The following is a 12,493-nucleotide window of genomic DNA, read 5'->3' on the forward strand; positions in this document are numbered from 1 at the left end:
AAACTGCTAATTTTCAAAGATGCATCTCCAGTTACTGAAAAACTTAAACGTTGAAAAATTTCAGAGTTGCATCTCTGAAATTTTCTACAACTCTTCAAATTCGTCAATGACAGCAATGCAGACATGCAAACCCCAAAAATAATGGTTTGATCATCATTTTCAACCAACAAACATGTTTTACAATATGTCTAAACTATCATTCATGCAATTTCTACTCATTTCTTGCCTTAATCATCAATTTTTACTCATTTACACAAAAACTCAAAAACTTTTCAAAACATAAAAAAATCTTACATATTTAGAATTTACTTCAGACTTGGATGATGTCTCTGATGCACTTGATGTTGATTGAAGAACCTCTGAACTTGACTGTTTGATTTTAGAGTTGATTGACGGAAAACACTTTGAGAGAATTTGAGCAAACTTTGATTTTTTTTAAATGAGGAAGGAGAAGAGTTCTGACGCAATTTAAACTCTAATATCTTTCGGATATGCATATCTAAAATGAATTTGAAGATGCATTTCTGAAATATTTTAAAATTAAATAAATATTTGATGCGTCCGAAGATATATCTTCAAAATCTAAAAACATTTTAATATTTTTAAGTAATGTCTCACTAATATACATTAAAAAATTCCCTCGTAATTTAAGTATTTAAGCCCATTTTAAGAGCTTATTGCAAGAAAAACAAAACAGTGCAGACAAGCGAGATTCAGAGGCATCGTAGCCAGAAATGGAAGTAACAAGTGCTGTCCATTCAATTGGGTCTCTCAATTTTCAAACACGCTTTTCACAACTTGAAAAACTCAACAACAATGGAACCTTCTTCCTATCCACAAGAACCACCACAACACAAAATAATTCTCTTCTTCATGGTTATCTTCATCCAGTAAACAACTTAACCACCAAAAACAATGGTGGTTATGCTATTAATCGTAGTAGTAACAGCAAAAGTGTCATCATCAAATCAACTTCTTCTCCTACTTCCACAGAAACTTCTGAATCCTTATCTGAGGTTGAAAAGATAAAACAGAATTGCCTTAAGTGGAAGTGGAAGGGTCAGTATTCCATAAACTATTTTGTTTCTTCTGATTCAGATTCTCCTCAGCCCAATCACCCTCCTTTGTTACTTGTACATGGCTTTGGTGCTTCCATTCCTCACTGGCGCAGGTATGTTTTATTTCTGAGTTCTCATCCACTCATTATTTATATATATATAAATACCATTATCTTTGTTTATCACTTTAGTATATTTTTTGTGTGACTGTGGTGTTATGTTGTTGTTACATTAAAAATAAGTATTTTTTGTGTTTGTTTTGTTAAGGAATATAAAGACATTGTCTCAGAGTTATACTGTTTATGCTATTGATCTTCTTGGTTTTGGAGCATCAGATAAGCCCCCAGGCTTTTCATATACCATGGAAACATGGGCTGAGGTAATTTATCTTTTGATATTTTCACTGAATATTCTAACACCTTAGTTAAAAAATGCTGTCTGCGCAATCCTAACTCAACCGACAAAAATCGATATTGTTTAGTTGGACGCTAACACCAGGGTTCGAACCCTAACTCTCACGATTGTGTGTCTGAGTTCCTAGTATTAACTCTTTGTTTATAGATAAAACAAATTACTGCCTACAATTATTAACTCTACTGTGACAAACTTAACTTGTATTTGGTATACTATTCGACACAAACAGTTGATCCTGGATTTCTTGGACGAAGTTATTAAGAAGCCGACAGTGCTAATAGGAAACTCGGTTGGAAGTCTTGCTTGTCTCATTGCTGCTGCTTCAGGCATGTATGTTTGACATTTTCTTAATTTTCTGTCAAACTGTTAAACATAATAGAGTTTGCATCAGAAACATGTTTTTGTATAGGATCCAACCAGATTCAAGTGAAACTCTTGTTAGAGGAATTGTGCTGTTAAATTGTTCCGGTGGCATGAACAACAAAGCAATTGTTGATGACTGGAGGATCAAGTTACTACTACCATTGCTTTGGCTAATTGATTTTTTATTGAACCAAAAGGGAATTGCCTCTGCAATTTTTGAGCGCGTTAAACAAAGGTAGTAATACTCACTCAAGGTTAAGCCATTATTTCGTTATAATTTTTGAAGAAGCAAACTAGAATTGCATTTTGCTTAAATGCAGAGAGAATTTAAGGAACATCTTGAGTTCAGTATATGGAAATAAGGAGTCTGTGGATGACGAACTTGTGGAGATCATTAGGGAACCAGCAAATGATGAAGGGGCATTAGATGCGTTTGTATCGATCGTAACAGGGCCGCCAGGGCCTACTCCGTTGCAGTTGGTGCCAAAAATCACGTCGCCTATTTTACTTTTATGGGGAGATGATGATCCGTTTACTCCAATTGATGGACCTGTTGGAAAGTACTTTTCTTCTTTGCCTTCGCAACGAGAAAATGTTAAACTGTTCTTACTTGAAGGGGTTGGACATTGTCCTCATGATGACAGGCCTGAGTTAGTTCATGAAAAACTGCTTCCCTGGCTGGCTACTCTTTCAAATTCATAGGAAAAGGAAACACATGCAGTAATCATATCATAAGTTGTTGAAACCTTTTGTTTGATGACTCAAATCTCAAAACTGTCACATATATTCCATATGTATAGATTGTGTATCTGTGTTATTTATAGATTGTTTGTGTTCATTTAAACCTCATGTCTCTTTTTTACTATTACTGTGTTACCTCACATCTCTCTACTAGAAGGACATGTTGAATTCTGAAGAATTGCTCACATGGAGCTGTAAAGTTTGAAGGGCTTGTGATCCTTTGTTTGTTGAAGAAACTATCAATTGTCTTTAAGTTACCACCCTCTCCAATTTAGTCTCTAAAATATAGGTATAAATATTGTAAGATAATATTTAGATCTAATTTGATAATGTGTTTCCGAGTAAATCTTTCATGGGCATAAGATCTTGGGAACAAGTTTTAAGCACATTAAAAGAACAAAATTTAGTATTTTTTTTTGAAATTACATTTGAAATAAATAATAAAATAAAAGGTTAAGATAACTGTGAGATATTAGATCGAACTCTAGTAAGGTCAAATGGTAGCTTCTTGGTTCGACAATCTGACATGATCCTTAGTATGCCGTCGAAGTTTGTTCACATACTGTAGTCGAAGTATGCTAGGATTGTTAACATTTCGAATTGAGCTTGTTTTTTATGCCCAATTGTTTAAGTTAGTTTGTTCTCTAAGTTAGCCTGTGTAAAAGTCAATTAGTGTAGTGTATTAGTTTTCTTCTAAATAGCATACTAGTCTCTCATCATTGTACAAGGCAAATCCTAATTAGGGTGAGAAAGGTTATTTTTCTATTTTGTAACACTTGTAATCTTATTTCAAAGAGAAAGTAAAAAGAATCAGTTTTTAACCAATTTCATTGTGTTCTTATTGTTTTCTTCTTTTCTACCCTTGTGGGTTTCTTACCGATCAAGAAATCAATTATACTTTGTAATTCCATCATCGCTTTCACAACGAATTAGTGCGGTGAGCGAGGAGAAGATGCCGTCAACAAAGTATGAGATTGAAAAGTTCACCGGAGTGAACGATTTCGGCTTGTAGCGCTTGAAGATGAAAGCCCTACTGGTTCAAAAGGGTTGTTTGGAAGTGTTGAAGGGAGCCACAACCATGTACGTTGCGTTAAAGGATAAAGAAAATCTGATTATGGTAGAGAAAGCCCACAACGCCATCTTATTGAACCTTGGTGATAAGGTTCTTCGATGGGTTTCGAAGGAGACGACGACGTCGGGTCTTTGAGAGAAACTCGGTAGTTTGTACATTACCAAATCATTGGTCATATCGCCTCTACCTGAAGCAAGCTCTGTGATCAGTGTATTTTGATGCACATTCTTCTATAATTGTACTTATGCATTTATTTAGTTTATTTTACTTATTTTATTATGTTTTTAGATTTAAGTTCATGTTTGCCTTTAATCTATTTTCGTTTGCTATTTTCAGTTTTAGCGGCTATTTGATACCTGTCGACTGTTTAGATCATAACTTGAGCTACGGGATGCCGTTTTGTGCGTTCTAACATGCGCTAGAAAGCTAAGAGAAAGGGATACAACTTTCTGTTGAAGCCAAAAACTGATTCGGAGTGAAAACGTCTCAAATAATTCGTAGAAGTTTCGTACTTTAGGAAATAATTTCTTTTGGGCCATTTGTTGGGTCAAATTTAGGTTTTCCGGCCCGATTTGAATTATAAGTGAAACCCTTATTCTGTTTAAAAGGACAACTCCGGTACTGTAGCAAACACACATTATTCACATAACTTTTTGCTTTTGTGCGATCATGAAGAGGAACTAATCTCCTAGAGTCAATATGTTGTAACCGAATTTCCAAGGCTTTGAGGTTTTTATTCTATTAATTTAAATTCGTTCTCTTTCAATTCTATTCTATGAAATTGCATTTGCTTAATCTGTATTTTGTTGAATGGTTTTGATTAAATTCGTACGATTGCATTCCTAACTATTAATCGCCGTTTTCGTCGCTTTGTCGTTAAATTGCGTTTGTAAATCGTGTTTGCTTAATTCACGATTGTACTTATCCGTTTGCTTAATTCGGAATATAGGAATATAAATCTATCATATATCTATTGCGCTTGTCAATCGAATGTGAATCGAATAGAGATCGAAGCCGCTTAGGGAATTGGTAGGTAAAAACCAGTGATTAGCCGGAAACCGAAAACAGTAAATTGACTTATTTTAATCACTTTTTTTGCTTTATTTTCTAAATCAACCACTAAAACATAAACCCCCCTTAAATCGATTTCATTATGTTAAGAATAATACAAGAATCCTTGTGATAGGATACTCGAGGTGTCGCTTCCCGTTTACTATATTTTATTACTCGTTTTTGACCCGTGTGCGACAGCGGATCAAATTGACGCCGTTGCTGGGGATTCTTGTAGATTTTAACCATTATTATAGTCTAGCTATTATTATAGTCATAGGTGTTGTGTTTTAGCATTTTTTTGCCCTAACTTTCTTGCTTTTTGGTCTTTTTGCGTTTTAGGATTAAAAAAATCTGTTTTTTAAAAAAATTATCTAAATTATTTCGATTCTTTGCCGGTTAACTAGGAAAAAATCAAGGATCAAAAACCTCTATTTAGGAACCAAATAGTGGAAGCCATTCCAAAAATGTTAATTGACGTTATTAGATTAATTTTTGGGTTTTTGTATTTTTTTCCTTTTATTTTAATAGTTTTTTACGTTTTTTAATTGTTTGTTCTTAATAGGGACATTGTCGGTATTTTCCTATTTGTTATTGCATTGCTGAATTAGTTATGTGTTTTCTCATTGTTTGTTGATTTTTCTTCTATTGAGTTAAATATGGCTGATCAAAGAACTCTAAGAGAACTTGCTGCTCCTGATATGAATTACAATGGTTTATGTATTGAATATGCTGATGTTACTGTTCCTTTTGAGTTGAAATCTGGTTTAATACACTTATTGTCAAGGTTTAGTGGTCTTGCAGGTGAGGATCCACGTAAGCATCTTAAGGAATTTTAGGTTGTTTGCTCTACACCATTGAGACCTGAAGGAATCACCGAAGAATACATCAAGCTGAGAGCCTTCCCGTTTTCACTACAGGGTGTTGCCCAGGATTGGTTATATTATCTTGAGCCGAATTCTGTCACGACTTGGAATGATTTGAAGAGAGTCTTCCTAGAGAGATACTTTCCTGCCTCAAGGGATGCATCAATCCAAAAATATATATGTGGTATTAGACAGGGAAATGAGTCATTGGATGAATATTGGGAGAGATTCAAACAATTAGTATCCAGCTGCCCTCAACATCAAAATACCGAACAACTGCTTATTCAGTATTTCTATGAGGGATTGTTACCAATGGATAGAAACATTCTTGATGCTTCTAGTGGTGGAGCACTTGTCGATAAAACTCCAGTTGCTGCCAAAGCCCTGATTGAGAACATGTCACTCAACTCCCAATAATTCACAAGCAGAAATAATTTTATGGTCCAAACAAAAGGTATGAATGACATTCAGGTTTCCTCTTCCAACAAGGCTTTAGAAACCAGAATTGAAGAAGTTACTTCTTTAGTGAAACAAATGGCGGTGAGTAAACCTCAAACAACAAAGTTGTGTGGTATTTGTACTTCTACTGAACATCCAACCGACACATGTCCTATTCTTCAAGATGAGTCGGTCACTCAGTTGCCTCAAGCATATTCGGCTAACGTTTTCAACCAAAATAACAATCAGAAAGGGTACAACATTACTGACTTGTCCACCAACAAATATCACCCCAATTGGAGGAACCATCCAAACCTTCGATATGGAAAACAACAACCTACCCAACAACAATTAGTCACACCCCTGCCACAGACCACTCCCCAAGTCTCCACCTCCGCACCTTCCAGACCTTCATTAGAGGATCTTGTCAAACAAATGGCCGTTAACAATCTTCAATTTCAGCAACAAACAGATTCCAGTATTCAGACTTTACAGACACAGATTGGACAACTTGCCACTTCGATGAATGCCATGCAGCAAACCCAAGGATCAAACCAACTTCTTGCCCAAGTGATATCATTCTTCAACATGTTTGACAGCGGAAGAGCTATCTTGCTGAGATCCTTGATGAAACGCCTGTAAAAACCTGCATGACCAAGAAAATAACGAATCTCGCGAACGCAAGAAGGGTAAGGTAGTGTAGAAATCACATCTATTTTAGCAGGGTCAACAGAAATTCCTTTTTCTGAAATTATGTGACCCAATACAATTCCCTGATCAACCATAAAGTGGCATTTTTCATAATTTAAAACGAGATCAGTTTCGATGCATCTTTCTAAAATCAAGCTTAAACTGCTCAAGCATGCATCAAAAGAGGAACCATAGACAGTGAAATCGTCCATAAAGACTTCCATGCAATTTTCAATGAAATCAGAAAAAATGTTAATCATGCATCGCTGGAAAGTGCCAGGAGCATTGCAAAGACCAAAAGGCATCCTCCTGTAAGCAAAAGTACTGAAGGGACAAGTAAAAGTGGTCTTCTCTTGATCTTCCAGTGCAATATGAATCTGAAAGTAACCTGAAAAACCATCAAGAAAGCAGTAATATGATTTACCAGTAAGCCGTTCAAGCATTTGGTCAATGAACGGTAAAGGAAAGTGATCCTTTCTCGTAACTTGGTTCAATCTCCTGTAATCAATACAAACTCTCCAGCTGTTCTGAACTCTAGTGGGAACAAGTTCATTATTTTCAATTTTTACCACTGTGAGTCCTGATTTCTTAGGTACAACCTACACTGGGCTTATCCATTTACTGTCAGAGATAGGATAAATGACACCTCCTTGCAAGAGTTTGGTTACCTTCTTCTTCACAACATCAAGAATTAAAGGATTAAACCTCCTTCGGGGATGCCTTACTGTTTTCGCTCTGTCCTCAAGTAATATCCTGTGCATGCAAATCGATGGACTAATACCTGGAAGGTCGGCTAATGTCCACCCGATTGCCTTCTTGTGCTTCTTTAAAACCTGCAAACTCTTGTCTTCCTGATCGAAATCAAGGTTAGAAGAAATAATAATAGGGAGTTTTTCATTAGTCTCCAAATAAGCATATTTCAGGTTTTCAGGGAGCTGTTTCAGCTCTAAAGACGGGGGTTGCTCGATGGATGGAATGCTTGGGGCAGCCGGGATGTCAAGAGCATTAACTGCAAAAACAGCTTCATCGGCAACAACTTCACCTGTAGGAAATGTATCATGATGCAAGGCACAGATTGGACAGCTTTCCACTTCGATGAATGCCATGCAGCAAGCCTAAGGATCAAACCAACTTCCTGCCCAAACAGTTGTGAATCGAAAAGGCCCTAATGCTAATGTGAGTGCAATTTCCTTGAGATCCGAGAAGATAACAGAACCATCCCCAGAAAAAAATAAAAAAATTCTTGAGGTAACACTTGAACCTTCTTCCGTTGTGATAGAAACTGAATCCTCTGTTGTGGTAGAAACTGAAAAAGAAAAAGAAAAAGAGTATGTGCCACCAGTTCCCTTCCCACATAGAATACTTAAAAATAAAAGGACTGATGATGGAGAGAATGAGAGAGAGATTTTAGATGTGTTCAGAAAAGTGGCGGTAAACATTCCGCTTCTTGATGTTATTAAGCAGGTTCCAAAGTATGCAAAATTTCTAAAAGACTTGTGCACAAGTAAGAAAAGGTTGAAGGGCAATGAGAGAGTAAATTTGGGACGAAACATTTCAGCCCTTATCCAGCCTAAACATTCACCTGAAAAAGATACTATTTCATCCCTCAATCAGGCCATACCCCAAAAGTGCAAGGATCCAGGAACTTTTTATATTCCATGTACCATTGGGGATAGTAAATTCGACAATTGCATGCTTGATTTGGGAGCAGGCATTAATGTTATGCCTACTTCTGTTTATAATAACCTTGATCTTGGTCCTTTACAGCATACAGGTTTAATCATTCAACTAGCGAATAGAAGTAATGCTCGCCCTATTGGAGTAGTGGAAGATGTGCTTGTTCAAGTTAATGACTTGCTTTTTCCTGCAGATTTCTACATTCTGGACATGTATGGAGAAACAAATTCAAGCAGATCGCCCATCATTTTAGGCAGACCGTTCATGAAAACGGCGAAAACAAAAATTGATGTTGACGATGGAACTATGTCCATGGAATTTGGTGACATTGTCGCAAAATTTAACATTTTCGATGCCATGAAACATCCCTTGGAGGAGCCTTCTATTTTTCATATTGAATTGATCTCTGAGTTGGTTGATGACACCTTTTCTGAATTGTTTTCACTTGATTTTCCATCTCTATCTGAGTTTGATGATGTTTATTCATGTGATGATTGTACTGACACTAACCTTTGTGTTGTTTGTGCTAAGATTGATGTTGCCTTGCAGGGTGGTAGTATAAACGAAGTTGTTTATGTGGCTGAAGCTCTTGATATTTCGGCTGCCCCAAACATACCATCCATTGAACAACCACATTCTTTAGAGCCTAAACCACTTCCCGAGGATTCATATGATTCAGCAAAGCTTCAACTTAAGCAGAAATATAAGAAGGGAATTAGATGGACCTTAGCTGACACTCGTGATATTAGATCATCGATATGTATGCATAGGATCTCACTTAAAGATGAAACAAAAGTAGTGAGGCAGCCCCGTAATCCTTTAATTCTTGATGTTGTGAAAAAGGAGATCACTTTCACGTGCCCATTTAACACTTTTACTTATCTAAGATACTTTTTTGATCCTGGAATACAAGGCAAATGCACTAATCAAAATTTCAAGGTCAATGGACACTACCCAAAGCTACTACATGAGAACCCGACTTTGGAAGAAGAGACTGTAGAAGAGCTCTCTTTGGGAAAGGCTGCTTATGCGATCATCTATCCGCCTTGACTCCTCGGATGTGTTCTTTCCTTTCTCTCACTCTTATTTTATATTTATGATCTTTCATTGAGGATAATGTATGTTTTAAGTGTGGGGGAGGGAACCATTTATTTGTATTGTTTCTTTGTTTTGTTTTTAGTTTTTCTCTATTTTGGTTTTTGTTTGCTTTCTTGAAAAAAAAATTGCATGCTTTTTCCTTTGGTTTTTGAGTTACAATTATGAGTATTTTTCTTAGTTCTCTTGACTAAAGTCTTGTGGTGTGATGTGAAAAATTTGTTGTGCATTTTTACTATGATAGGTAGGACTAGACTCTAAATTGTATATCTTTAGCAGTAGATCATTAACCCTGGTGAGCTTTGAGCCTTATATGGATAACATAAAAAAATCCATCTCTTTCTTTCTTGTCCAATTCACTCATGTCTATCAGTCTCTAGAACTTGAATCGACTCTTGTTGATGCTGTTATTTACTTGTGCACACTGATATGATAAAAGCAATTTTGTTTTTGTTTTTTTGTTTTTGTTTTTTTGTTTTTTATAGCCAGTTAGCCGAAAAGCCAACCCTGAAATAATTTCATCCTTTGTTTGAAACCCCCTTGAGCCTATTCTCCCTTTTTGTTTAAAACTCATTACAAGCCGAGAAATGAAAAACAATATTATCACCCTATTCAAAGGGTTGAAAGAGTCTTGTTTGGAGTTGTGTGGGGTTGAATAATTATGTTTGTAATATTTCAGAAGATGGCAGGAAAAGAAAAAAAATAGAAAAAGAAAATAGAAAAGAAAAAAAAAGGAACGAAAAAAATAGAAGGATAAGAGGAAGAAAAAATAGAAGGATAGGAGGAAGAAAAAAGATGAATTATATTTGTAATATTTCAATCCATGTCAATACACCTCCTTCGAAAAAATGAATAAAAAGAGGAAGGAGAAGAGAAAAAAATTGCTATAAAGTTGTTAAAGTGAATGAAATATTTTATAAATTGAAATCCCGCAGTTTCTTTCAAGTCTCTTTTATCTCTTTGAATTTTAGTCTAGTACCCCTTAGGATTTATCTCACCCTTACCTTGGCCACGTTACAACCAAATAAAAGTCATTTTGATCTTTGTGTGCATGTATTTTAATTGTGGATGTTAGAGTCTTTTCAAGCTTATGGTAGTACTAATTTTGATGTTGTGCTTTGAGTGTAAACAGTTAATCTAAACACTTGAGAGTTGAGTGAATTATATCCTGTGAGGATCTTATTGCTATTGATGTATTTTTTGGTAATCTGCTTTTCTATCTACTTTGAATGTCACAAAAAGTTGCTTACGAACACCATGTTCTTGAAGCTTAGACTTATAATTATGCTTATACCTTGTATCTTGAAAACTTTTGGAAGTGCATGCTCTATTTTCTTTCCTTTTGTTTTAAAATTGTAATTTTGCTCGGAGTGCAAAAGTTCAAGTGTGGGGGAATTTGATCAGTGCAATTTGATGCACATTCTTCTATAATTGTACTTAGGCATTTATCTAGTTTATTTTACTTATTTTAATATTTTATTATGTTTTTAGATTTAAGTTCATGTTTGCCTTTAATTTATTTTCGTTTGCTATTTTCAGTTTTAGCGGCTATTTGATACCTGTCGACTGTTTAGATCATAACTTGAGCTAAGGGATGTCGTTTTGTGCGTTCTAACATGCGCTATAAAGCTAAGAGAAAGGGATACAACTTTCGTGTTGAAGCCAAAAGATGATTCGGAGTGAAAACGTCCCAAATAATTCGTTGAAGTTTCGTACTTTAGGAAATAATTTCTTTTGGGCCATTTGTTGGGCCAAATTTAGGTTTTCCGGTCCGATTTGAATTATAAGTGAAACCCTTATTTTGTTTAAAAGGGCAGCCGCGGTACTGTAGCAAACACACATTATTCACGATAACTTTTTGCTTTTGTGCGATCATGAAGAGGAACTAATCTCCTAGAGTCAATCTGTTGTAATCGAATTTTCAAGGCTTTGAGGTTTTTATTCTATCAATTTAATTTTGTTCTCTTTCAATTCTATTCTATGAAATTGCATTTTCTTAATCTGTATTTTGTGGAATGGTTTTGATTAAATTTGTATGATTGCATTCCTAACTATTAATCGCCGTTTTCGTCGCTTTGTCGTTAAATTGCGTTTGTAAATCGTGTTTGCTTAATTCACGATTGTACTTATCCGTTTTCTTAATTAGGAATATAGGAATATAAGTCTATCATATATCTCTTGCGCTTGTCAATCGAATGTGAATCGAATAGAGACCGAAGCCGCTTAGGGAATTGGTAGGTAAAAACCAGTGATTAGCCGGAAACCGAAAACAGTAGATTGACTTATTTTATAATCACTTATTTTAGTCACTTTTTTTACTTTGTTTTCTAAACCGACCACTAAAACATAAACCCCCCTTAAATCAATTTCATTATGTTAAGAATAATAAAAGAATCCTTGCGATAGGATACTTGAGGTGTCGCTTCCCGTTTACTATATTTTATTACTCGTTTTTGACCCATGTGCGACAGCGTATCAAATTGACGCCGTTGCCGGGGGTTCTTGTAGATTTTAACCATTATTATAGTCTAGCTATTATTATAGTCATAGGTGTTGTGTTTTAGCATATTTTTGCCCTAACTTTCTTGCTTTTTGGTCTTTTTGCGTTTTAGGATTAAAAAAATCTGTTTTTTTAAAAAAATATCTAAATTATTCCGATTCTTTGTCGATTAACTTGGAAAAAATCAAGGATCAAAAACCTCTATTTAGGAACCAAATAATGGAAGCCGTTCTAAAAATCCGAATTTCTTATTTTTTTATTTTTTATGATTTTTTTTCTGTTTTTATAGTTTCCAAAAATTTCGAAAAAATTCTCAAAAATGTTAATTGACGTTATTAGATTAATTTTTGTGTTTTTGTATTTTTTCCTTTTATTTTAATAGTTTTTTTTACGTATTTTAATTGTTTGTTCTTAATAGGGACATTGTCGGTATTTTCCTATTTGTTGCTCCATTGCTGAATTAGTTATGTGTTTTCTTATTGTTTGTTGATTTTTTTCTACTGAGTTAAATATGGCTGATCAAAGAACT

General features: G+C 35.1%; 1 protein-coding gene across 1 annotated transcript; it reads left to right on the forward strand.

Annotated features, from left to right (window-relative positions):
• The first annotated feature begins 670 nt into the window (after positions 1 to 670).
• LOC127093573 (pheophytinase, chloroplastic) lies at positions 671 to 2,679 on the forward strand. Its single transcript, XM_051032524.1, has 5 exons — positions 671 to 1,171; positions 1,326 to 1,437; positions 1,702 to 1,802; positions 1,882 to 2,070; positions 2,156 to 2,679. Exons 1-5 carry the CDS (start codon positions 735 to 737, stop codon positions 2,535 to 2,537), a joined length of 1,221 nt encoding a protein of 406 aa, XP_050888481.1. The 5' UTR covers positions 671 to 734; the 3' UTR covers positions 2,538 to 2,679.
• Positions 2,680 to 12,493: the final 9,814 nt, after the last annotated feature.

Source organism: Lathyrus oleraceus, chromosome 6, assembly GCF_024323335.1.
Source record: "Lathyrus oleraceus cultivar Zhongwan6 chromosome 6, CAAS_Psat_ZW6_1.0, whole genome shotgun sequence".
Lineage (NCBI taxonomy): Eukaryota > Viridiplantae > Streptophyta > Magnoliopsida > Fabales > Fabaceae > Lathyrus > Lathyrus oleraceus.

What these genes read in the sequence shown, in the direction of transcription:
- LOC127093573 (XM_051032524.1), top strand. Translation starts at nt 735, where the DNA reads ATGGAAGTAACAAGTGCTGTCCATTCAATTGGGTCTCTCAATTTTCAA. An exon ending in TCCATTCCTCACTGGCGCAG is followed by an intron (nt 1,172 to 1,325) that starts GTATGTTTTATT and finishes TGTTTTGTTAAG; the next exon opens with GAATATAAAGACATTGTCTC. An exon ending in TTTGAGCGCGTTAAACAAAG is followed by an intron (nt 2,071 to 2,155) that starts GTAGTAATACTC and finishes GCTTAAATGCAG; the next exon opens with AGAGAATTTAAGGAACATCT.